This window comes from Chelonia mydas, chromosome 3, assembly GCF_015237465.2.
Source record: "Chelonia mydas isolate rCheMyd1 chromosome 3, rCheMyd1.pri.v2, whole genome shotgun sequence".
In the NCBI taxonomy this organism is placed as follows: Eukaryota; Metazoa; Chordata; order Testudines; family Cheloniidae; genus Chelonia; species Chelonia mydas.
Window position 1 is genome coordinate 56,218,061 of NC_057851.1, and position 27,939 is coordinate 56,245,999.

The 27,939-nt window shown below is 39.4% G+C and overlaps 1 protein-coding gene across 1 annotated transcript in view; it reads left to right on the forward strand.

Moving 5' to 3' along the window:
* The window catches only part of CD109 (CD109 molecule), a 124,413-nt gene that overhangs the window by 36,667 nt on the left and 59,807 nt on the right, over window positions 1-27,939 (forward strand). Inside the window, exons 4-11 of the mRNA XM_037894336.2 lie at window positions 3,180-3,410; window positions 3,528-3,653; window positions 17,746-17,785; window positions 18,840-18,924; window positions 22,305-22,401; window positions 23,833-23,971; window positions 24,375-24,484; window positions 26,709-26,948. Coding sequence (XP_037750264.1) covers window positions 3,180-3,410; window positions 3,528-3,653; window positions 17,746-17,785; window positions 18,840-18,924; window positions 22,305-22,401; window positions 23,833-23,971; window positions 24,375-24,484; window positions 26,709-26,948 — 1,068 coding nt within the window. The remainder of the gene's footprint in view (window positions 1-3,179; window positions 3,411-3,527; window positions 3,654-17,745; window positions 17,786-18,839; window positions 18,925-22,304; window positions 22,402-23,832; window positions 23,972-24,374; window positions 24,485-26,708; window positions 26,949-27,939) is intronic.

Consider the following 27,939-nt stretch of genomic DNA (forward strand, 5'->3'; position numbering starts at 1 on the left):
GTAGTTTTTTATGGAGCTGAGGAGTTGGAGTCAATGGCTACCATTATTTTAGCAGTGACTTCCTGAGCTTGTGGTCTCTGTCAGCTGAGAAATGTGAGCAAGGACTCAAGTTACTTTTAGCAAAACAGTTATGCTACCTCATTTCCCTATTGCTGACTTTACAAGCCTGATAACTTCCGACATCGGCATCAAGAAGGATGAAATAGCCAGGGAAGTGATAGGAAGAAAAAAATGATTTTTTTTTCAGGATGTGTTAGCATTATTGGGAAGTCAAAAAGTGATAGAGTAATCCATTTTGGCTGCCATTATTAATAATAATAAAATCTATGAAAAATGTATTTGGGAACTGCAAATAATCAATGTGTATTTTTCAGTAAAAAAAAAAATCAAACTAAATCCTTGCAAGTGTGCTCATATAATAATTGTTAGAAATGTTTTCAATTGCTATGATAAAAAGGAGCAAGCTCTTTATTTGTTTTATCCATTGTTTTGAATGCTCTGAATATTTCTTGGACTTTTTCTTAGGGGATCTTGCCTGTTTCCACAATTAATACCATATCATTAAATATATTAAAATGTTCATAAATTTAACTTAATTTTTTTTTTACATATTGAGCCAATTTTTTGACAGAAGTTATAAGTGGGGCTGTGTCCCTTTAGTTAACATTTTCTAGAATATTTGTCCATGAAGTGTGAGAGGTTTAGAAGACATGAATCATATGTTCTTGGCAGTGTGTCTACTAAAAACTCCAGTTTAAAAAAAAAAAAGCACCAAGTTTAGTGTGGCATTCCTCTTCAAAGATGTAGTTTGGTAAGTCCTCATTTGAATGATGGTCTTGGTTTCTGTGATAAATGTGTATTTGGCATAGGAAACAAAGATATAACTAGAGAGAGCAAAGAGAGTACAGTAGAACCTCAGAGTTACGAACACCAGAATTACGAACTGACCAGTCAACCACACACCTCATTTGGAACCGGAAGTACACAACCAGGCAGCAACAGCAGAAAGAGACGGAGAGAGCAAGCAAATACAGTACAGTACTGTGTTAAATGTAAACTACTGAAAAAAAAGGGGAAAGCAGCATTTTTCTTCTGCGTAGTAAAGTTTCAAAGCTGTATTAAGTCAATGTTCAGTTGTAAACTTTTGAAAGAACAACCATAATGTTTTGTTTAGAGTTACCAACATTTCAGAGTTACAAAAAACCTTCATTCCTGAGGTGTTCATAATTCTGAGGTTCTACTGTATATTTTAAGATATTTTCCTTCATGCTGAACTCCTGATTTTCACTTTTTTTACTTGCTTATATAAATAGAAAATTTACAAAGGAGAATAAAAATTATTGATTTCTGTGTGCATACACGTATAGATACACATTCTGTATAGACATATGATTTAATCTGTATGGTCATTGTATGGCATTTTCCCCACCCTGGAAATTCCATTCACTCATATGACCTTAAAACAAATTTTAAAAGCAAGAGAGAGTTTATTTACAGAATATGGTATGACATTTTTCAGTGCTGGGCCTGGTGAATTAACAGATGCAATTCTCATTACCAGTTTGAGGTGTGTACTTAATTTCCTGTATGTTTTACTGAAAAATGTTAACCTATTGTGTTTAAATTGATTTGATTTCAGATTCTATATTTACACCTTTCTAACTGCAAACAAAAGGCCATGTCACACCATAAGTTTTTTTTTTTTTTTTAACCAGAAATCATCTGGGTGTTTTGTTTAAAAATCTGATGGCACAAGAGGACCCAGAATTTGGGTTAGCATGGGTCAAAGATCCACAGTACCCGAGGCTCACTCATTATGTACCAATGCCTCATTCAGGGTGAAACTCCCCTGTGTACCACCTGACTCTCTACACTACTCAGGCCCTGCATAGGGCATCCATATCTGCTAGGTACTGCTGAAAGGATTTCTGCACTGAACCTGCATAGAAAGCTATGATGGCGGCCAGTTGGGGGCGGAGCCTGGAGGTTTACATTTATTATTGTTTTTTCCTTAAAGTATTGGGGGGAGGGAGATAATTATTTTGAAAAGTATTATTAGAAAAATTATAGTGTGTGTGCTACGTACAAACTTTTAAGCCACTGTAACATGGCCAAATAAAACCCAATTTTCCCTGAAAGGCACTCTTCCCAGGGTGATGGCCCAGTTCCTCAGTGCTATTTAAGTGCCTAATCCCCCTCCCCCATCCAATCCGGCATACTCTCCTTATCAGGCCTTTGTTCAAACTTTCCAGGAAAATTCATTAGCAGACAATGACCAAGTCGGGAAAATTTCAGCCCCCAAAGTGAAAATTGTGGAAATTGCTAAGCAATTGAACTAAAAAAAAGGAGAGTGGGGCGAGTTAAGTGGAAATGCTTAGGCAACTTTAACTATAAATTTTTCTCAGTGCTCCAGCTATATATATACATACATAGAAAGCCTCCTGCTTGCATTTTGGTTGAGTCTGATTATAGGCAGGAATAAGAAGAAAATGTTTCAGAAAGGCACATCTGATGCAAGTTCTCAGACAACTAGCGGGTAGTTGCAAGGAATGACACTTTTAGAGTCAGACTCCTAGCTACCAAGTGCAATGTTTCTTCAGCCTGCTGGGGCATGTCTATGGAAAATTATGGATGTTGGTTCCATAACAGGCCAAACTACTCAGGAAATAGGTTGGCTTGTTATGGAAGTCCAACAATCAACTCTGCATCCAAACAGCTAAGGATCTCCCTATGGGGAGGAATGGTAGGCTGCTCATCACTATCACTTCAGGATTTTGCTCACAAGGGAAAAGTACCTCTGTGCAATCAGAAGTAGTCCAAGTGGCTGTATATCCCAGGCAGTCTGCAGAGCTACTTACTGAGGAGGTTGCTTTCTGCTGGAGTGAGCCATTTGTTTCAGATTTCTCCAAAATGATATATTTGAAGGTCAAACTAGCTGGGTGGAAATGTACCTAGCAAGCACTATTTGAAAACAGGAGGCCTCTCAGAGAAGTACATATTCACAAGAATGGGACAGTTTTCACACTGAAAACATATTTCTCTTTTTGTGAACTAAATCTGTTGACCTGCTCCTAAAGGTGTCAGGGTGTACAAGACATGTCTTTATGAAACACGCTTACCCTTCATGTTTACAAACTGCAGTACATGAGACTGTAACAGAGATACTCTTTTTCTTTCAGCTGCCTTTGAACAGCAGGGCTGGCAGTTATGAGTTACTGGTGAAAGGCCATGCCGAGGGCCGGCTGTTATTCTCTAACAGCACCAGCCTGTTATTTGAGCACAAGAGTATCTCTGTCTTCATCCAGACTGACAAGTCTCTATATAAACCAGGCCAAGAAGTGAAGTTTCGGGTTGTCACTGTTGACCCTGATCTCAAACCCTTCAAAACTTCTCTAAGCATATACATCCGGGTGAGTACACATTGGAAATCTAGCAATAAACTGGAATCAGCTTGACATTTGAATTTTCAGTCAAGTCATGCTCCTGAGTATGCTCACATTTAACATGCAACATGGGTTTTACTTTAGGACCCTCGAGGAAATTTGATTCAGCAGTGGTTGTCAGAGAAAGGTGATTTGGGTATGGTTTCCAGAAGATTTCAATTATCAACAAGCCCTCTACTTGGAGACTGGTCAATACAAGTACAAGTCAATGTGAGTATTAACACTGTTGAATTGTGTAGAAGATAAGTTCCTCCTGCCAGACAGTGAAATTCCCCACAGTTTAAGAATGAAATCTACATTTGCAATGATGAGACAAAACAGAAACAAGTATAAGCCCTGATCCTGCAATGAGGCTGAGCCCTCTTGAAGTCAATGTGGGTCTGCCTGTACAGAGCTCATTGCAGGACTGAGGCTATAGGCTGGGATAACTAACAAAACCTAGGTAAAGGTTTTAATAGTGTATGGTTTTGTAGCAAACTAGAATTCTAAATTAAGGTGCATATTTCATCCTGAGCTTTGAGTTTTGGTTTTGACAGTTAACGTTACAACTTAAATGTTGTTTACATTTTTTTTTAACAAATGTTCCTTCATGAAAGAAAAAAGTCATGGAAGGTTACAAGCAGACTATTCTGGTGTCTTGAGAAGAGGCACACTTAGATTTATTAATGACAGACAAGTTTACAAAAAATCAACATGGTATGCAGCCAGTCACTGGCTCAAGAGGCCATAGAATCAAACACTGGAGCTGTAATTTTAAAAAGGGCTGGATAGTTTTATTTGAGCAGAACCTCAGTAATTTACACTAGTGATTGGGAGAGCCATTAAAAATGACTGAGTTATGCACAATAGCAAATAAGTGAGTAATAAAGCAATGATAAGGCATCACAAAATGTGTCACTAAACTTTGGTTAGTTGGTAAGTTGTAATTTATAATAGTTTCTAACTGTTTACAATATTCCATGGGATACCAGTAAACATAATGTATATTTTGTAAATGTACATGTCATAGAGGTTAATAATGATTGCTCTAAAAGTGTACAGTTTTGTAGTCACATTTCCAAAATTTCCTCTAATATGGCTCTCAGAAATTTAGCTTCATGTTTCCTATCCAGTTTGTGCTTGCAAATTCCCATCTGGGCATGTAAATTATTGCTTGTGTACATACAAATTCAGGGCCTGCTCCAAAGCCCAATGAAGTCAATAGAAAGAATCCCATTCACCTAAATGAGTTTTGGACAGATGGGGGGTTGGGAGCACAAGTTTAAAGACTGGTTTAAAAGTGCGTAATTTTAGTTTTAGTTTGCTGTTCACAAAACTTTAGAGATTCATATAGTCTAAAGTGGGCGATAGTAGCAGTCAGATGCATTTAAGGATCCGATTCTGCAAACATTTACTACTGAGTATGGTGTTCCCTACTGTTAGTAGATCCACTGAAATCAGGATCGTAAGCACTGTTCTCGGTAGCAATGATTCCGGGTTTGGACCTTTGGTTTGTAACTGTCTATGAGGGAGAAAATAAAAGACAAAGTTGGAAAAGCTCCTTACTGGAAAGGAAAAAAGAAAAATTCCTTAGCTTCTGTTTTGACTAATGTGGTAGCTCTAAGAGAACAGAGGAAAAGCCATAAAGGGGAGGTGAGTTCTTGTCAGATTATAAGAACTCGTTCTGCAACTGGTAAACCACTCAACACATATTACAGGATATGAATAAATCTCAGTAAAAATGTAGTGTTCCCAAAACCCTGAAGTTTTGAAATTTAGGAATCTACAGCAAAGTTCAGGGAAAGCATATACCGCTTGGAGCTTCACACATAGGGCTTAGCATGGCACTGGATACAAACGTAATATGGAAAAGAGAATCAGATCACATATTGCTGCAGAGAGAAAATTAGGACACTATTTAGTGTCATCCCAATGACTGGCAGCAGTTCACAAAGCAAATTAGCACAAAACGTATGCAACTCGCTTAGCCAAATAAGCGTTAGGGTCTATATAAGCCTGAGCAAGAAGGGGAATTTCAGTGAGCCACAGATGTCAGGTCAGTCTTGAAAGACATTGGCTGTGGCTTGGTAAAGCCTGAGCCATTTAGCTCATTGTGCTTGTATCTTGGAAACAACACAACACAAACCTCAGATTCAAGCATGTGTATTATTTTCCATAATAATTCTCTTTTCCCTTCTGGCTCTCATGCATGCTCAGATTTGAGCTTCACACTGTACATCGATAGAATATTTTGCAGCATTTCTGTGTGAGGGAGCCCATGCTCACATACTATGGAGATGTCTTATGTTGATGAGGGTCTTATGTTTTCAGAATACTAAATATCAATGAATATACTTCCGAATTTGTATAGGAAGAAGGGAATTATCATACTGGATCCATCCAGTGGACTATCTCATCTAATATTTTGTCTCTAACAGCAGCTAATAGCATATGCTTCAGAGGACTGTGCAGGAAACCCTGCAGAAGACAATGGTAGAGTAATTTGCCTCCAGGAAAAGTTTCTTCTTGACTCCATTAGTTAGGAGTTGGCTTATGCCCTGAAGCAAGAGAGTTCATTTTCCTTTCCAAAACTCCTGGGGCCAGATTCTGACCCCCTTATGCTAAGTAACACCTTGCTCCGTGAAATGCTCTCATTTATTTCCATGGCATCACTCCAGGAGTAAGGTACTAATCAAACAGAGTAAGGATATCAGAATCTGGCCTTAAAAAAAATCTTTATTACTATAACTCTGGATGTTCCTCTTGGGTAAAATTTTCAAAAGTGCCTAAGTCACTTAGGAGCTTAAGTCCCATTGACTTTCAGTGGAACTTAGGCTCCTAAATCTTTTGAAAATTTTACCTGTTATCCCTATAGTTATAGAATCATAGAAGTTGGCTGTGATAAAAACCTTTGAAGCTATCTAATTCAGGAGTTCCAAAAGGTATTCATAGTGTGGACCACATTTAAATACAGAGATTGTCTTTCTGCAGACCACTAGCAAGTACTTCATGGATTATCAGAGGTCTGTGGAACATACCATCCCCTGCTAATGCAGGATTGGTCCCTGTACTATATTTTCTGGTGCTTTGTCCAGTTTGTTGTTAGAAGTCCCGAAATCCAAGGCATCCACAACTTTCCTTGCAGACTATTGAACAATCTGATAGGTCTCACTGCTTAGGAAAATTTTGCTGTTACTCAGGCTAAATATTCTCTTTATTCTCTTGCTCATCCCCATTGTTCTTATTTGTGCCACCCCAAATTTGTGCCACCTCTCTCTTCCTGGAGTCAACAGCTTTCACATGTAAGATGATTATCATGCCTCCCTCTGCTCCAACTCTGTCCCTGGCCAGCCAATGTGCTGCTCCGACCTGCCTCCTGTGTGGTATTGTGCCCCAAGTCAGCATGGAGCTGTGTTCCACACTATGCAGAGGGTGAACACCTTTTGTATGGCTCCCATGGAGATTCCACCCTAGTGCAATGGAACTGCATTGATTTGGCTACAGATGATGGAGCTGGATTTGCCTCAAGAAGAAGAGGTCCCTTGCATCTAAGTGTTCAAAGAAAAAAATTGTTTTATCTATTTATATGTAAAGGTATACAAATGCACCAGCTATCCTTCCAAGCAGGGTTACACAGAACTTATGTGTACCATTAGGGAAAACTTAGTTGCTGCAGGATATAGAGATTGGCTCAAATGGTAAGATCTGAATACTGATCATGATCAGAACTTTCCCAGAATTCTAGGGTGTTCAGATTTGGGTTTTAGTTTGGCCTGTTGTACACATAAAGGCCTTTTGCAACATTCAGATCTGGATTGATATTTGGATCTGATTGGCAAGGAGCTGAGACTGGGATCCATCCCCCCACTCCAATCCCCCTGTCAGAGCAGGGCCCCCTCACACTCCAAGCCCTCTGCTGGGGCAAGGCCCGCTCATACTCTCATCTCCCTGCCAGTAGTCTCAGCTCTTCACCAGCCAGCAATGCTACATCTCCCCTGGGCCTGCAGGGTCTGCCGTGGGCTGGACTGGGCAAGGCCTCCTAATCTCTATGTTGTCAGTGCTACCTCTTCTCCCTGCTGGCTGCACAGACCTGTGGCCTGGGTCAGAGCTGCATTGGACTGGCCAGCACCATATGGGTCATCTATGTGCTCAGCTGGTTCTCGATGTTCATTCAGGTGCCATTCGGCACACTGGCCATCGATGAGACATTTTTTCCCCAGCCTGCACCCCCTACTCCCCAGGGTAGGTTTAGTCTATCACCACCCCATACCCCACTGCTCTGGGATGGGACTGGCCAGCTAACCACCCACAAGTAGCTGCATCCTCAGCGGGCAGGTGAAAATGGAGATGCCTGCTTCCCCCTCCCTGCTGTTGGAATAATCATGGTATTGGACTAATTTCATTATTTCTGCACAGTCCATGAAATTTTGATTTTCATAGGTCCCTATTAATAGGACTCTGCATGACTGCAGGGGTTCATCCCCTAGCAGCTTCCAGTGCAGGATTGGGAGCTTTTACAGTACACCTTTAAGAGAATATATACTTCATAATTAAAATAAAAACAAAAATTATTTTTTACAAAATCATAAAATGTTACTTTAAATTCACTCAGTCTAGATAAATGCTGGATAGTCAGTTGCAATGCAAAAGAAGTGGAGTTTTTTAAAAAATTGTTGCCCACTAGATGTCAGTATAACCAAGAAAAAGCCTTAATAGAAAACTAGGATAAAAGCACTGAAACCTGCATGCTTTAGGCATTGCAACAGAAAAGTCCTATGATGTTTTTTGCCCTAATACAGGGCTTTAGCATTATTTCTCCTTGACAGCAGAGACAAAATTTTAAGTGTACATTCTATTCCCACAGGGGGAAACAATATATAAATTTGTAGTATTCTGTATTCATTTACTAATAGTGCTGACTGAAAATTTTTCAACAAAGTGTTTTTCTGCAGAAAATGCTGTTTTATTGAAACAGAGCTTCTGTGGGAACCTGTCGATTCTGATGAAATTTTGTTTAGAAAAAATCAAAATGAAGTGTTCGTTAAAGTTGAAACATTCCATTCCAATAAGGTCAAAACAGAACATTTCAACCATATCAAAAAAGCTTAGTTTCTATTTTTTCTAAATGAAATGTTGTCAAAATTAACACGTTCCCATGGAAATTTTTGATTTCAATTAAATGATTGAGTTTAAATTAAATGGAAGGGTAATCAAAACCAGTTAGTTAATTATGGTTTTTGATTTCTAAAGGGCAGACTTTGGGAAATTAAAGAAATTAGTTAAAGAAATCAACTAGATTGAAGAGTTCAAGGACTTAAATGTGGAGGAGGCTAGGAATTTCTTCAAATCAGTTATACAAAAACTATCTGAAAATTTGCACCCCCAGCAATAGGAAAAAATTTGTAGGGAAGGGCTCCATACCCAGCTGGATGAATAATCACCTAAAAATTTTTTAACAGGAGTAAGCAGAGCGCCTATGAGGAATGGAAAAAGGGGTTGATTCGCAAAAAAGGTACATTGTGTAGGTTAGAAAATGTAGGAATAAAGTGAAAAAGGCTAGAAGTCAAGCTGAATTAACTCTTGCCAAGGAAATTAAAATAAATAGTAGTTTTTTTAGTTATGTAAATAAAAAGAGAATACGGAAAGATGAGGATGGGCCATTGGGCAGTGTAGATGGGAAGGAGATTAAAGATAGTCTAGGTATGGCCCAAAACCGAGATGAATACTTTGCCTTGGTAGTCAGTAAGGATGATAATATGGAACATGTGCATTAAGGCAGTACGGCTGGTGGAACGGGTGTCTAGAAATGGAAATTAGCACATTCGAGGTGGAAGAAAAACTTTCAGTTCAATGCGCTCAAATTGGGGGGTTGAGTAATTTCTATCTCAGAATACTGAAAGAACTGGTACATAAGATTGCTAGTCTGGTAGCAAGGATTTTTAATAAATCTATCTATTCATGGGTAGCACCATATGACTGGAGAATAACTAACATTGTACCTATATTTAAGAAAAAGAAGAAAAGTGACCCGGGCAATTACAGAGCCATTATTCTGACCTCAGCAGTATGCAAGGTTTTAGAATAAATTGTGAAGGAATGAATAATTAAATTCAGAGACGTAAATGGTAAAGGTGATGTATGCAACATGGATTTACCAGAGGTAAATCATGTCAGGTTAACTTGATTTCCTTCTTTGAGAAAATAACTGATTTTTTTAGATAAGGGGACTGCATGTAGTAGATTTAATATACTTGGACTTCAGTAAAGCATTTGACACAATACCGCATGGGAAATTATTAATTAAATTAGGGAAGATGGGGATCAGTACAAGCATTGTAAGGTGAATAAGGAACTGGCTAAAGGGGAGAAGGCAACGGGTTGTGCTGAAAGGTGAATTATCACATTGGAGGAAGGTTACTAGTGGAGTTCCTCAAGGATCCATCTTGGGACCAATCTAAGTCAATATTTTTATTAAAAGACCATGGCACAAAAAGTAGGAGTGTGCTAATGAAGTTTGCTCATGATCCACAGTTGGGAAGCATCATCAGTACAGAGGAGGATCAGAATATTATACTGGAAGATCTGAATGACCTTGAAGACTGGAGTCACAGAAATGGGGTGAAATTCAATAGTACAAAAGTACAAAGTAATGCACTTAGGGTTTAATAATAAGAATTTCTGCCACAAGCCGGGGGCTCCTCAGTTGCAAGTGGCAGAGGAGAAGAGAGACCTGGTTGTGTGGGTTGATCACAGGATGACTACAGGCCACCAGTCTGATGTGGCTGTGAAAAAGACAAATGTGGTACTAGGATGTATCAGGTGAGGCATTTCCGGTAGATAGAGAAGCATTAATGCCATTGTACAAGGCACTGGTAGACCTTGTTTGGAGAACTAGGTACAATTCTGGGCATGCATGTTCAAAAAAGATTAATTTAAACTGGAACAAGAGCAGCCAGGATGATCAGGGGAATGGAGGGCCTGTCTTATGAGAGGAGACTGGAAGAGCTTGGCTTGTTTTGTCAAGCAAAAAGAAGGCTGAGAGGGGATATGGCTAAAGGACAATGTTGGCACAAGAATAAGTGGATATAAACTGGCCATGAACAAATTCAGGCTAGAAATTAGAAGATGGTTTCTAATCATTAGAGAGAGGGATGAGGTTCTGTAACAGCCTCCCAATAGGAGTTGTGGGGGCAAACAACTGAATTAGTTTTAAGGGAGAGCTGGACAGATTTATGAGTGCAATTGTATGATGAGGTTGCTTGTGATGGTAAGGGACAGGGCTCAGCGGTCCTGGGACTCACTTCTGGATTATGTTTTGTGTTCCTAAACCTCATGCTTCAGGGTTTCAGTCGGCCACTGGCAGGGGTCTTAAAAGGCTTTCTCCCCCTCCCCCAGTATATTCTGGGAGGGTTTATTTTTTATCTCCTTCCTCTGAAGCATCAGGGATGGCCATGGGTGGTGATAAGACATCGGGTAGGGATAAGGCCAGGGCTATGAGGTGTCTCTGAGTATTCTCTTAGGTGCTTGGCTGGATGGTTCTTACTCACATGCTCAGGGTCCCTAACTAATCCCTGTATGTGGGCTTGGGAAGGAACATTGTTTTTTTCCCCCATTCCCCTGCATTGTCAGGGGAATGTGTCACTTGCCAGGATTATCTGGGAATATCTCACTTAATCTTTCCCCAGCGATTGTAGGGGCCTCAGTCCCTTCTGTTGTTTGCCAGTGGCACATAAGTCTGGTTTCCTGTGGGCTGTAATACTTTGGTCTAATTTTGGTTGCTGGGTTTAATGTGCTGGTACTGAGTGGTGTTGGTGACCTAGATATACAGGAGGGCAGACTAGATAATCTGGTGGTCCCTTCTGGCCTCAAATGCTATGAAATGGCATTTTCCAACTGAAAAAACTTTTTGAACAGCTAGGCATTCTGCTGTGTTTTGTTGTAGGCTCCTGTATGCCTGACAGTTTGTATAATTACATTAATCTGGCTTCAGTATCTACAGTCTGAAGCCCTTATGATAAATATTACATTGCTGTCAAATTACTCACATTTCCCTACATTTCTTCTAAGTTTTTCATGCCAAAATCTATCAAGAAATTAATTAATCATTAAGATTTCACTTTAGTCCTGCAGTCCTGTCTTCTCTCATAGGTGTTCAGATCCTCTACCATGTCCTGTATCCTAGATGTTTCTGTGTATGTTATTAATTAGCGTTATTATTTTGTTCTAATTATCTTTGGTTAATGTTTGATTTGCATTTGATTTAGGAAAGAGGGGTGGGAGTGTGATGCCACAATAGCTACTTGAGTTAGTGGATAGTGGTCTGTGTGAAAAGACTAATCTTTATTTCCCAGCCCCATTCAGGTAGTATGGGTCAAGGATCTGTACAAGAATATGGAAGGGGAATGCCAAAACCAAAATTGAAAAAAATATAATAATCCATGTCCCATTTAAGAAGGCTTCCAAACTGATTCCACCTGGCAGAGAGCCTAGATCTCTTATTGTCATTAGGAGGCAAGCAGGCTTTCTTCCTTTTTCTTAGGTGTCGGGCTGGGGAAGGAGCATCTTATTGAAGTTCATAAGGCCCTTACCTCAGCGCCATCAAACATACAATCAGAAGAACAAAAGTCTCTAGGTCCAGATCAGGCTGGTGCCTGAGGGAATCTGCATGCTATAGCTGCCAGCATTATTGTTGTTGTTTACTACCACTGCTGCCCCTCCCCTTAACAAAAATTACCCCTTAGAATAGAGGTTTTCAGACTTCAAGACCAAGCCTACTGTATCTAAGAGTCAAAAGTACTCGGTGCCCAACCTTCATGATTTTAATCAATGTAGTTCTAATGGATTCTTGTTTTGACACTATACTTTTAATTGACACTTGTACCATCTCATTGTGGGCTGCACATTCCTAGTGCTACACATACTACAGTTTGAGAATTGCTAACAGAGCAAAGCTCACATGTACTTGACTTCTCTTCCTCCTTCCCTCTTACTATTACTCTCTCCTTACACCTTGTCTCAAATTAGATTATAAATTCTCGGGACATTTACTAAGTGTTATCACATAATGGTTTCTGAGGTACAACAATTGTTACTCTGAGCAGGATTATAACTGTAGTAATTCAGTTTTTACTTTTGGTAAATGCTAAGTTTTAAATGGTGACCAGAGCACCAGAAGATTGAAGAAAGGCAAATGTTACATTGATTTAAAAAAAAAGAAGAATGTTTGGCATTTATTTCCCCACAATTCTAACTTCTATCTCAAGGAAAACAATGGAACACAAACATGAACAGTAGTAAGAAGCATGAATTAAAAAAACCAACCAAATTTTTATGGGAACAGAATAAAAATTTAGTGGAAAGCCATAGATGTAATATTTTGATATCAGCAAAGCATTTGAAATACTGTCTTATGAAATCATGTTCTCGCTTATTTCAACCTAAATAAGATATGCACTCTATAATAGATAGAAAACGAGCTGAGGGACCACAAAATAAGGATTAGGATAAACAGCAAAATATTGAGTTGAAAGGAGGTGATTAGCAGGGAAATGTAGAGTTCTGTGTTAGGTCCTGTCCTATTAAATAAGATATGAATGAACTAGAAGAGTGAGCAGACATACTGTTAATGACATTTGGAGTTATTACTGAATTGAAAGGAGATGCAGACACTACAGATAATAGAAAAGGACCTACTAATATTTAGAAACAAATTGTAAACTCTAAAGTGCTATTTCCCTACCCCAATCCAAACAGCTCAGCCCTCCTGAGTCTGGTTTAACACAGCTACTACAGTCTCAAAGTAAAGTCACCACTACTATACTCTGGTGCACAACATGCAGAGTGAAATCCTGACACCATTGAAATCAGTGTCAAAACTCCCATTGATTTCAGAGGAGCCAGGATTTAACCCACAGTAATTACAGGAAACCCTTCCAGCCTGAAGCTTTTTCTTAGGATTCCACAGAGAATGCCTTACCAGTAAACAGATCTCTTCTAATCCCTAGCTTCTTCTATCCGAGGGGTGTACCCTTGTATCAGGTAGGCTAGAATCAGCTGCAGCAGTCAGCTCTACTTTATTTAATCTCTCTTTAGCCAGGTCATTACTTGCTAACACTGCCAGCCTATTGCAGGCAGAGAATAACAAAATGGAATTCAACTTTGAATTATATTTCCCCACATGTATCAGCTTGCATGTTTTCCAGTAAAACACAGCTATGCAATGAAGAAGGAAAAATCTGGAAAGTTGTAATGCTGAAAGAGAAGTAGGGGTGACAGTTGGTAGTGCATCACTACTATGATTGTTTTGTTATTTATTTGTATTATAATAGAGCTTAGAATCGAGGGCCCCATTGTTCAAGGCACACTATAAATATATGTCAAAAGAGACAGTCCTTGCCATGAACAATTTACAAGATATGAGCCTGCACTTTGGTATGGTAGGAAAAAAAAAGGCAATGTAGTTTTGGGTTGCACGCACAAAGCAAGCAGTTTTGGGTCAGGGAAGGAATAATTTCTCTCTGTAGCCATGCTGAGAGTACACCTGGAATATTGTGTTTATTTTTGTACATCTGATTACTAGAAACAAATTAAATGGGAAGGAATTCAAAGAAGAGTTAAAAATATCCCTAGTGGGCTGGATGGAATCCTTTAGTCAGTAGGTCTGGAGTTGGAAAGAAGGATTATACTTGCATTTACTAAGTAATATATATTTAAAGGGCATAAACATCAAAAAGGAATAGGAATTATTTAGCATAGTTTAAGGCGTTTTAGCTAGGAGTATGGTAGTGAGATTCAGAGAAAATGGATGTGATTATGAGGAAAATTTCCTGACAGTAAGATTTATTAGTTTACGAAATAGTTTCCTAAGGAAAGTGATGGAAGTCCCTTTGCATGGCATATTTAAAACTAGATTGGACAAATCACTAGTAAATGCACACTAGGGAACAATCCACTTTGACAGACAGATGGACTAGATGACCTAGTAGGGTCTTTTTCATTCCATGATTCTATGAATCTTTGACTTTTTGATATTGCTGCCAGGGAAGTTGTCAACTTAAAGAAATTGCTGCCAAAGGCTCTAAACTCACTTTAATCTATGTCTTCTGCTGCTAGCGGGGACGAGTAACTCTTTCAATCCCAGACTGGTGCATTGGGGTGCACAGAAAACTTATTTCAAGAAGGAAAATACCTCCCCTTTCCTGGCTTTAAAAGCAGTGAACTGCTAATGCTTAGCTCAGCAAAATGGACTGTTTATGGGTAAAATTTAATTTAATTCCTAGAATAGGTTTACGCCTTTAATAAGCATTGGGCATACAGTCTAATGCAGTATCTGTCATTTCTTTAAGATACCTAATACTGTGGAAATTGCAGGCCGTGATAGCATCTTTTCAAACATACATGGAGTGTTAGGGCCTGGCTACACTTGCAGAGGTAGAGCGCTTTGAGTTAAGCCAGCCTTCGGAGAGCGTGGTAGGGAAAGCACTGCAGTCTGTCCACACTGACAGCTTCAAGTGCACTGGCGTAGCCACATTTGCGGCACTTGCAGCGGAATTGGGAGTGGTGCATTGTGGGCAGCTATTCCAGCATGCGAGTGACTGCAACATGCTTTTCAAATGGGGAAGGTGGGGTGGAGTGTGACAGAGTGTGTTGTGTGTATGTGGGGGGAGAGAGAATGGGTTTTTGGGGGGCTGAGAGCATGTTAGCATGCTGTCTTGTAAGTTCAAACAGCAGCAAACCCCCCTCGCTCCCCCGCCTCTCTCTTTCACACACAGCATTCCACACTAATGGCTTGCTTTGTCTCTGAGCAGATAAGCAGCCGGCTGTCAGAAATGGTGCTTTCAAAGGGCATATCCACATTCCTGCAGTGATTCAAAAACAATGACAAGAGTGGCCACTTGACTTAACGGGATTATGGGACGTTTCTGGAGGCTGATCAGAGCGCAGTAATGTAACACCTCGTTCACACTGGCGCCACGGCGCTCCAGTGGGGGCGCAGCAGACGTTAGTCCACTCGCCGAGGTGGAGTACCCGCAGCGCTGTAGCCGCGGAGTTAGAGCGCTCTACGTGCCTTGCCAGTGTGGACGGGTAGTGAGCTAGTGCGCCCGGGGCTCCTTTATTGCGCTGTAACTCGCAAGTGTAGCCAAGTCCTTAGTAAGGTATAAGGCAGCTATTCCACTGGTCATTGCTTTCAGATTGATTGCTCAGAATTCAGACAATCTGAGTTTACCTTGTGCTAGAGATAACTCGCTAGGAAAAGTAAGTATTTATATATAAATATACATCAGAAGCTTGCTCCTTCTGGGGCTTGGCTTTATTAACAAAGAAATTAACAATAAGATAACATGATTTCACCTGGAATCTATTAAGCAGTAGGGATGTAAGACTTTTAAATCAGGCCCCTTCCACCCAGCCCAGCTCAGACTTTCCACTAGACTCTCCACTTTACTGGAGTCCTGTAAACTGTTAGGGGTGAGCCTTTTAATTCTCCCCTCCCCTGCCCTACTTAGCATTTGAGACTTTTAGGGGCGGCCACTCCGTTGTGGCCCAATATCTTCACCCATATTCTATCAGACAGTGAAGATTTAATGAACTACTTCTAAATGAATGCAGGAACTCATATAGTTGTTGGGACCACAGCTCCATTCAGTCCAGATCTGACCTTCCCGTCTAGATTCCACCAAATGACAAGGGCTGTGGAATCCATTCAGATAGGCTCCAACTCCCACTAAGCTTCAGAATCTTTGAGACTGACTCTTGAGATTTCATATAAGGCAACAACATTCTCTTGAAATCTTACTTCAAAGCCATCAAAGCCAAGTCGTGGAAATTAGTTGGACAGAACAAATACCTACATTTGTTTTACATTTTCAGATGAACTCTGGCATTACAAGTGTATATTAACCAATGGCTTGTTGGTATACTTTTGCTTCAGATAAGACAAATTAGGAATATTTCATTCCACACATCATGTTTTAAGCCTCTTTTCCACAATAGCATCTGTTTATTGGCTCTGGAAAGCCGAATGATCAGTGAGATCCAGGATACAAGACATATTAACTTAGCAATTGTCTTAATGTTTCTTTAACTGATCTGTTGTTTATCATCAGAGAATGCTCATTAATATATCCCATATGGTTTAGAAAGGAGCAAACAGAAATATGAGTGATTAATGCATCTGTCTTGAAAGAAAGTTTAATCATGTTATTCCACGTGTTTGTTTGCAGGTCATCCTGAACTTTATAGACTGTAAGTCACCATCAGTAAATCAGCAGTCAGACCATTGCAATGTTGGCAGTGTCTTTTAGCGTAACAATGCACAAGTTAAAAGTTCCATCAAGGGTTATGTGCGCAAAGAGGCAATGGACATTGTACTATCAGCTGCAATGACTTTCATTTTAGATTAAGAGAACAATAGAATAAATGAAATCAAAAGTAAAGTCTTAGAGGGAGAGCACAGATTGTGTGTCTCTTTGGACAGTCTGCCCTAGTCTCTGAGAACAAAAATGGCTTTTGATTTCTAAATACCAGAATAGAAGTTTAAAAGTGCAGTGCACAGAAAACCGAAACATTACAGTCACATAGCTAAATGTGCCACATAAGGGTTACTTTTTTAAACTGTGATCCTGGAGAAAATCAGGAAGCAACAGAAGGAATTAGAAAGACGGAAAATAGAAAGGAGAGGCCTTGAGCAATGTTATATATTGTATAGAAAACTTAGTTCTTCCATCCATTTGTTTTAATCCAATAAACAAAAGTAATTGAGCTAAGGTCAGCCCTGACATATCTCCGTTGAAGCCAGTGGAGATGTAAAATGATACTGGTCTATTTAGTAAAGTGCTTTGCGATCTAAAATATGAACAGTGCTATACAAGAGCTAAGTATTATTATTTATTAAGGAAACTAAGCAGTTCAGGACACACTCAGGGCTAATAGAATCTTGCAGATTTACTGAGTTAATGAAGAACTTTAAGATTACTTGAATACCTCTGCTCTCTTGTCTTAGATTTAGATTATAAACTCTTTGGGGCAGGGATCATCTTTTCATTGTGTGTATTCACAGCGTCTAGCATAATGGAGCTTGTGATCCTTGACTGGTGGTCTCTCTATGGTAAATAAATAAATAATACTTATCTTCACTGACATAAATCAATATTTGGTTCTTTGTTATGTCATTATTTAAAATGACACAATTTCAATGACTATAACTTGTAGGCTGAAATCTTGCTTTTTTTGACTTGAATGAGTGTGGGACTGGGCTAGTGTAGATATAATGAACCAAATAATCTAAGCACAATTTTATATACTTTGTTTTGTTTTTCTATAGGATCAAACTCATTATCAAAGATTTACTGTGATGGAATATGGTAAGTGTGGTCCATGTGCACTCAGAGACAGAAAATTGTAATCCTTCTTTTCTGGGAATGGGAAAGTATTATATTGTGTCAAGATGACAACGGTGCTCAAATACTACATTGATGGGTGTCTTTTTTTAAGTGCACATCACAATAATTCCCATACTTCAAATTGATTCCTGTGGAAGAGTGTCATTCTATTCTTCAGGTATCAATATCTGGCATTAAACACTTGGAGATAAACAATTACTTGGTGACATACGGACATGAAACCCCACTTGCATCTCCTATCTCTCTGAAACTGACCCACAGCTTGCAGGATCAGGATGTCATTTAGTAGTTTAATCAATGATATTTTGGATAAAAATTGGAAAAGTGGTAGAAAAAACAGTGAGGACTTCAGTTTGCCAGTATCTCACCAACAGCAATTAGAGGATATAGATTGTGCAGGATGTTCCCTGCTTATCTGAATGCATGATTCCTGCTCTGTGCTGTGAACAAAGGCAATAACTCCAACTGAAGTCACTGCTAATATGCCACGAGGAGGCATTCTTAACTTTGAAATGATGATCAGTGTGAACTGAACTAGAGCAAATGAAACCCTATCATCTGTGTAGTCTTTTAAGTTCACTGATAGTACTGTAAAGACTGAATTGATGAGTAGTCTTTTTTTTCAAGTCTGACCTGAGAGAGAAAGGAATGATACCTTAGTTCTCAGTCCTGCAAGTGTCTCTGCACAAATGGACCTCCATGTCTGCTTGGAGACTTATCAAAGTCAGTTTGGCCCTGTATGGGTGCAGCAGTCTGTGTGTGGTTCTCAGTGCAGGATCAGCTTTAGATGCATACCAATTTTGGTTCAAAATATGTGTCCTACCTGATGTCCTTTAGGAAGCTGTAGTAATGCAATCTGTATTACAGTGAAATCACTCGTCCATCAGACTGATGGGAGAATCCATCATCATTACACTGAAATACCCCTATTACTTAAAAAATTGATACTTGCTCTCCTGAGTATGAATTTAATACTTCTGATATGTTTTAATGTTAGCTTTTGATTTTTTTGTAGTGTTACCAAAATTTGAAGTTACTCTTACAACATCATTATATTATCCTTTGAAAGACAAGGACTTTACTGGTATTGTCACTGCAAAGTAAGTAAATCATAAATTTACACAACTCTCTCACTGGATTAATATAATTCATATATATTCATGTTACTTTATGTTATAAAGTAGTTATAAAGTTATAAATCAATCATAATATGGATTTTAAAAGGTGACAAATGAGTGTTTCATCCCATTTCTAATTTAGATATTATTATTTACTGAACATGAGAGTGTGCTTAGTGTGGCACAAACATGGTGTATGACCAGAGAATTTAGAATCTACTTTTAAAAATGGCAGATTACTTCTCCTAAAGTGGTGGGAAAAGGAGATTAAAAGAGGAATAATATTCATGTATAGCTCCATTTTATTTGAAACAGTTCAGTCTGGATTTCAAGAGAACTGAAATTGCAAGTGATCAGGGAGGAACTGAAATGTAATAAACATTCGTAAAGCATTTTGAAATTCTTAGATGCATGTTGCTACAGTAGTGCTAAGTATTGTCACTATTAAAGGTTTATAAATATTTGTTAATTGCAGCTGATTCTCTTTCATTTGCTTTAGTGCATTTAGCAGTGTTTGTTGTTGTTATTCATTATTTTAAATCTGTTACAGTCCACTGTTCGACAGCCCAGGACAGTTATGCACTGTGACAGGCTCTTTCACTGATCTGTGATAGTGTCACTGGGCTGGGAGTGAAAATAAGATCTAGTCCTCCCATCCCTCTCAAAAACCCTCATACCAAAACATCCCAAATAGAGTTTTCTGTAATTCCCAAAGGCAGATGAACTAGAGAGTCCATGAAGTTTACAAGGGACTTTGCTGTTGCCAATCTATGTTACATGGAAGACACTGGCATACTGTGGAGATGAGTGGACTTAGAAACCCATAAGATAGATGGCTAAGATACTTTGATGTCTAGAATTTGGCAGTGTAAGTCGGGGTTCAGTGTTATGTATATAGGTTTACTTAACTCTTCCATTTAACCGTGATAGAATGGTTACAGTTGTGACTGATGGTTGCAAGGCAGTCAGTTTTGGATGTCAGAGGATTCTGTGAATTTGAATCCCTTGCAATTCTGAAGTTTTATTGGTCCTAGCTGTATACTGGGCATGGCTTTCCCCCAATGATATTTTTATGATAATTCAAGTATACTGTCTTTGGATAAAAAAGCATTGAGATTTACACTGTCTTCAGATTTGTCAGTTTCTTTTTATCATCTTTGTAATATTACCAGATTGAGATATGAAAGACACAGGGATAGAATCATAGAATATCAGGGTTGGAAGGGACCTCAGGAGGTCATCTAGTTCAACCCCCTGCTCAAAGCAGGACCAATCCCCAACTAAATCATCTCAGCCAGGGCTTTGTCAAGCCTGACCTTAAAAACTTCTAGGGAAGGAGATTCCACCACCTCCCGAGGTAACGCATTCCAGTGTTTCACCACCCTCCTAGTGAAAAAGTTTTTCCTAATATCCAACCTAAACCTCTCCCACTGCAACTTGAGACCATTACTCCTTGTTCTGTCATCAGCTACCACTGAGAACAGTCTAGATCCATCCTCTTTGGAACCCCCTTTCAGGTAGTTGAAAGCAGCTATCAAATCCCTCATTCTTCTCTTCCGCAGACTAAACAATCCCAGTTCCCTCAGCCTCTCCTCATAAGTCATGTGCTTCAGTCCCTTAATCATTTTTGTTGCCCTCCGCTGGATGTTTTCCAATTTTTCCACATCCTTCTTGTAGTGTGGGGCCCAAACTGGACACAGTACTCCAGATGAGGCCTCACCAAGGTAGAATAGAGGGGACGATCATGTCCCTCGATCTGCTGGCAATGCCCCTACGTACACATCCCAAAATGTCATTGGCCTTCTTGGAAACAAGGGCACACTGTTGACTCATATCCAGCTTCTTGTCCACTGTAACCCCTAGGTCCTTTTCTGCAGAACTGCTGCTGATCCATTCGGTCCCTAGTCTGTAGCGGTGCATGGGATTCTTCCGTCCTAAGTGCAGGACTCTGCACTTGTCCTTGTTGAACCTCATCAGATTACTTTTGGCCCAATCCTCTAATTTGTCTAGGTCCCTCTGTATCCTATCTGTACCCTCCAGCGTATCTACCTCTCCTCCCAGTTTAGTGTCATCTGCAAACTTGCTGAGGGTGCAATCCACACCATCCTCCAGATCATTTATGAAGATATTGAACAAACCTGGCCTGAGGATTGACACTTGGGGCACTCCACTTGATACTGGCTATCAACTAGACATGGAGCCATTGATTACTACCCGTTGAGCCCGACAATCTAGCCAACTTTCTAGATTAGATTATAGCTGATTAATGTAACTCGTATTTTTAGGTCTTCCAGCCTGTCCTCTAAAAAGACTGCATTTGCTGCAGACTGTTGTGAAAGTTTTTCCTGGAATTAGGATATTTGATGATATTTTCCCAGTGTCTCTGTTTTAAAATCTCTGTTACAGTTGCCAGTGTAATTCCTTATTGATTGTGCAATACTAAAAGTGCTTACTTGCAGGCTTACTAACAATATTGGCCCAGAGTCACTCTTTGATTTGCTCTTTTTAATTTCCCTTGCTGTTGTTTGAGGTCTGAGTCTGATGAGCTATTGTTTTTTCTTAAACATAATCTGGAAGCAGTTGCGGAAAAGCAGTTTAGTATCTGTGCTTCATGATAATTGAACTAAGCTTCCCAATGACATTCAAAAACCTGAATTTGTTCTAGCTTTCAGATTAAAATTGAAAAGACTTGTTTACTGTTTTTAATTATGTTTGCCTGGGGACTTTTTTGGAAGAATGCTAGATCAATTTATTACTTTGTGGTTACTTTTCCAGGCATATTTTATAAATTGGGGTCTCCATCTGTATTAGCTCCATCTAGTAAGATTAGTGCAATCCTCAAAGGGCACACAAGATCCTCCCTCACAGCCTTTAAACTCTATTGCACTAAAATTGTGCAACATTCACATTTTGTTTAATAGAATTTTAAAAGTTTGACATTTTCTTATTTCTTGTGGGTTAATGTCATAATTATTATGAAATGATAAAATGTAAAAAGTCTGACCAATTATTGTTTTTCTGTAGTTATTTTGATATTGATTGATCTCAGATTGTCCAGCACCTTGCTGTGGATGAACAGTGTTTTATAATAATAATGGACTTCCAAGTGGCTGTGGGGGAAAAGGGCAGTACTTTCCACTTCTGTGCACATCCCCCACTCACAATCTGGGGGCTCATGCCCTTGATGAATTTCAACTGATGCCAGCTTTAAAAGCTTCTAATCATTTCAAAGTACAAATGTGCTGTAGTTTTATTTAATGCCCTCAGATACATTTTTTTCTTTATTCTTCGGTCTTGTACATTCTTCAGAAATCCAAAGCCATGTGATAATGGTTCATATGATCTCTCTTGTCATGTTTCAGGTATACTTATGGAAAGCCAGTGAGAGGAAGTGTAACAGTCACTTGCATTCCTGTGTCCTATTGGGGGAGCCAGAGAAATGTTACTAAAACATTGGAGGTGAGTCTTTGTTGACAATTCGTAGAGTCCTTCTGAACGTAAGAACTTTGCTTCTGCATCCACTTCTCTGCCAAGATGAACTATTGGAATAAACCCTCATGAGCAATTATCAACACACATTCAGTCCCCACTGGGAATCTTTTCTCCTGTTGCCTCCTATTGTGTTGCTCACACACTGCTCTTTGTTGATTCTCCTGTTCTTTTCTCATAAGCCACTCCAGGCCTTTTTTTATATCGCCCTCTGTACTTGAAGCATCTTTCCTGACCCTGAGCCAATCATCCACATTCTCCTTCACACCTTTCATCTAAAGTCATTTCTTCCTGTTACTCTTCCATTGCTGGTCCCCATACCTGCCTGTTTTTCTCCCAACATTTTAATGCATTCAATAAATTGAAAAGAAAAAGCCAACAGAAACTCCCTCACCCTTATATGGGACTAACAAGATGGATGTATCTTGTCTCAATTATGTTATGTGGAGCAGCCAGCACATTGGGGCCACAGTCATAATTGTACAGCTGGGTACTACCATCATACAGATATTAATAACTAAGAAGCGTATCCCACAGTCTTTCACCGTTGTAACCTTTGTCATTCTGTTAATCTCTGCTCATAGAATCATAGAATATCAGGGTTGGAAGGGACCTCAGGAGGTCATCTAGTCCAACCCCCTGCTCAAAGCAGGACCAATCCCCAATTTTTGCCCCAGATCCCAAATGGCCCCCTCAAGGATTGAACTCACAACCCTGGGTTTAGCAGGCCAACGCTCAAACCACTGAGCTATCCCTCCCCCCTCACTTTTTGTTTACTATAATCTCTCACTATGCTATGTCTCAGTAGGTGCTCAGTACTTTATTCATAGATTTTAAGGCAAGAAGAGACCATTATGATAATCTAGCCTGACCTCTTGTATAACATGGGCCAAGTATTTGACCTAGTAATTCTTGCATCAGGCCCTATCTTGTGGCTGAGCTGGTCATATATTTTAGAAAGACATCCAATCTTGATTTAAAAACTTCAAGTGATGGAGAATTAACCACATCCTTTTACAGGATCATATTCTCCAGTTCTAAGCTTCTTGGGCAGGGACTTGTCATTTGTATTTCACTATAGAACACATTGCACTAATAATCTGGCAGTGTATAGATAATGAATATTCATAATAAAACATCAAAATTTGCCAGGATCAGACCCTATTGTCGCTTACAGTTAAAAGACTTTTATTGTTGAAACAAGAATGATGATTACCAAAACAAAGTGTTAATATCTTAATTCATGAACTGTAATTGTAGTTTTTTATTGAGGGTACTATCCAATTTAACTAGAAATAATGGATAAAAAAAGTTGTTCTGATTTTAAGTGCTTTGAGTTTTGATGACTCCATTGGAAAAAATCCAGTCAAACAAATTAAGATCTTTGTTTTCTCGTTATAGATAAATGGATCTGTGAACTTCACTTTTAATTACTTAGAGTTTGAAAACTTATCTACTGTCCAACATGCACGGTATCAGCGTGATATAGTTTACAGAGGGCCAACAGAAATTATAGCTGTAGTTACAGAATCACTTACAGGTATGTTACTTACTATGTGATGTTGTTATAGAAAACAAATGATCGAGCCATATCCTAGCAGTTTGTTTATATGCAGAAGGGCTCGAAAAGCTGTACCCTTCAAATCACGGGAGAGAGTAGGGAGGATGGCAAATGTGTGGAATGGAGCAGTGTAACTCACGGAAGTACTGTGCAGCCTTAGGGATCTGGTGCTGAGGGAAAGGGTACCAGTGCGTATGCCTGGATTGTCAGGGCAGTGGAGTCCCCAGTGGGAAGGATAGTGACAACAGTAGAAATGGAGGTGATTGGAATTAATATTTTAAATAAAGAGAGTTTCCTCAGTATCGTGAAGAGCTGGGAGAAGCCTTTCAGAAGGATTATACATGAAATCATGTCTTCTGAACACTCATGATTACTCCAACAGGAATCACGCAAAATGCAAGCACCACTGTATTTCCAAAGCAGAATGACTACATCATTGACTTTTCTGACTATGCTAGAGCTCTAAAGCCTTCTCTGAACTTCACAGCTACTGTAAGTTCTTCTATTTAATTATGGTTTGTTCATCAAGATAGTTCTTGTGTAAGAAAAATAATCAGTGTTCCTTTTATGGTTCTGCTTAGCTAAAAATGTCTGCTGAGTGTTAGGGGGAATTTACAAATTTATTCTAAGGACACCTCTTATTTCATTGTATTCATGCCAGCAATTTTAGCATGAGTGTCATTTGCACTAGAAAATTATAAAATAATAGGAAATGTTGTAGAATGGACATTGGCTCAGGTACGTGGAATATATTTGGAGATGGTTGGTGAAGGCTCTTGAGGAAAAGAAATTTTTCACAGAGTCTTTAGGATTTGCATCAGGGCTGATTATTTTCCATTTTGATACCTATTTTTGTTCAGTCAGAACACTCTATAGCTAGTCTGGATTTTTTAAATAACTCTGTTAGCTAATGAATCTCGTGTTTTTACTAACATATGCTTATTACTTAGCTGTTCTATAGAATCTTATAAAACTTATTTATCCAAACACCTCCTTATGTAAAAACCTCCTGGTTTCTGAAATTGGGCTATGTCTTTTGTGTTTTTCTTTTTATCTAAAGCCCTGTCATCTAACTAAATCTCATGTTCCCAATTCTAGACAGATAAAAGGGTTTCTACTCTATGACAATGTCAGCATTTAACAGGCAACCACAATTCCACCATGTGAAAGGGAAATACTTTAAAGCTTGTTGAAATGAGCTAAGTGAATTTTTTTTGCTGAAGCTGTCTAAAACTTGGATCCAGATAGATAAATGGCAAGTGCTGATTATGAGCATTCACAGCAGACCAGCCTAACCTCACCATTTAGCTGAAGACTATGGCCTCACAATAGGTGTCTTTGGTTTTTGGTTCTTCTCCCTTCCCTTACCATCCTCTCAGCTTGCTCCCAGCCCTCACCCACTTTATCCTCCAAAGCAAGACACAGAGGGAGGTATTGGAGGAAGCTGGTACCAGTGCTGAGCAGCTGACAAGCGAAGAGAGGGATTGTCAGCTATCCACACAAAAGAAGCAACTACTGAAAAGTGGAGCTCTGAATATGAGATACACTCAGAGGAAGGCAAATTAATGGACTGAGGGGTGAGGGAGAATTAACAGTCTAGTGGGAGGGATAGGCTTTTAGATTAGGGAGGGAGGGAGAGAGATGAATTGTATGTGTGTGGGGGATGAATTTATGGAGTGTGGGATGGAGAGGAGACTGGATATGCTATGGGGGAAGGGATTGATGGAATGTGAGAACTGATATAATCTGTGAAGGTAACTGAGGGATTTGAAGTGGAGAAGTTGTGTACTGGGAGGTGCTCATTTTGGTACTTGATGCAAATTTTGTGCAGTTTCTTTTCCTCTGGCTTTTTGATGAGCCCATGTCTGAATCAGTTCTGTTCCTCCTACACGTGACTTAGACGTTGGACTAACCCTTGTTGCTACTGGGGCTCAATGTGCATACTTAGCTGTGGGGTGCTGCGGTGGTTTCACAAGAACACTAGTAATCTTCACAGTTGGAAAGGGGAAGGTTTCCCATCATGCCTGCTTTGTCTTGCTTCCCATTCCATTTACCAGTCAGAGTCAGTATTGTAGAATCGTAGAAACACCGGAAGGGACCTAGAGAAGTCTTCTAGTCCAACCCCCTGTGCTGAGGCAGAAACAAGTAAACCTAGACCATCCCTGATAGATGTTTGTCCAAACTGTTTTTACAGCGCTCCAGTGGTGGGGATTCTACAACCACCCTTGGAAGCCTATTCCAGAGCTTAACTACCCTCACAGTTAGAAGTGTTTCCTAATATCTAACCTAAATCTCCCTTGCTTCAGATTAAGCCCATTACTTTTTGTCCTATCTTCAGTGGACATGGAGGACAATGATCACTGTCCTCTTTATAGCAGCCCATAATATATTTGAAGACTGTTATCAGGTCCTTTCTAAGTCTTTTTTTTTCTCAAGACTAAACATGACCAGTTTTTTAACCTTTCCTCATGGTCAGATTTTCTCAACCTGTTATCATTTTTGTTGCTCTTCTCTGGACACTCCCTATGTGAAGTTTCAGACCTGGAATTTGAGTTATGGAGTTGAGGTGTCCTGATAGACATATTACAAACCTGAAGATAACTGCTGTTTAAAAAATATAATCATGTCATAAAAATGAATGTATGGTTACATCTTATGAATCCTGGGTTTATGTTGTGGCCTGTCTTATGAACACTTCCTTGTTTTTTGTTATTAGCTAAAAGTAACACGTTCCGACAAAAATCAGCTGACGGCCGAAGAGAGACAAAATTATGTCACAATCATTGCAGAACAGTCAGACACTGTTCCTCACCACGCTGTGTTCTCTATGTACAACAATGGAGCAGTGCAGCAGAGAAATGAGACAGTGCAGATCCTAAATTACACTGTCCCAGAAAATGGAATCATTCACCTTGAGGTCCCGGTTCTGACTAATACAATGAATCTGCTTATTAAGGTATTGTTTACATCATGAAAACTCAAAGCATTAATCCAGCACAATTCAAAGAATGAGACTATAGTGGCTTTTCAACAGTACATTGCCTCTGACTTATGCAACAGCTGGTGTGGGGAGCAATTATTTATTGTTTGTATTACAGTAGCACCTAGGCTATTGTCCTAGACACCACATACACAGCGAGAGAGAGTGCCTGACACTAAGTATACAAGACAGACAATGATGGGGAAGGAAATAGAGGCACAGAAAGGTGAAATGGCTCACCCAGTGTCTCACACTAGGTCAGTGGCAGAACCAGAAATAGAAGGCAGGTCTTCTGTTGTGTAGGCTAGTGCCTTATCCACTTGACTGTGCTGTCAGAATTCTGATCTTCATGGGGGAGCTTGAAGATATTGGTGATTAGCCCTAGAGGAAGAAGAGGGAAGGTATAAATCTACTTGTATATCAGGTGATTCCCTGTCTGTTTGTTTGCATAGCTCACTTGATGAAGGGCACAGTGAATGCTATCCCCTCTAAGGAGGGTAAGGGAGGACAGGGTGTTAAAATAAGAAGTGGGATTAATATTCAGGTCAAGGCCATGTGTAGTGACAAGCTTCTGAGATCTTTGGAAAATTGTGATTGTACCTGGTTTGAGTTTGAGCTATCTCACCAGCTGTTGCTTTTCTAGATGAAATTCATGGGGCCAGGTTCTGCTCTAAATCATACCACTGTAAATCTAGAATAACTTTATTGGCTTCAGTAGAGTTACTCTGGATTTTATACCAGTAGAACTGAATGGAAACAGGCCACAATGAGAATAACTGTAGTTGATATAAACTAATGGGAGATATGACCAACCAAGGAATTACTAATGTTATTACTGATAGTGCTTTAAGAAAATCTGAAAACTGATCAGCACTCAATTGCTTATTGAGTCATTGCTTTAAGTGACATGCCATACATGAGTATTATGAGAATGGCAACCACATGGCCTTGAATGTCCTTTTTCAAG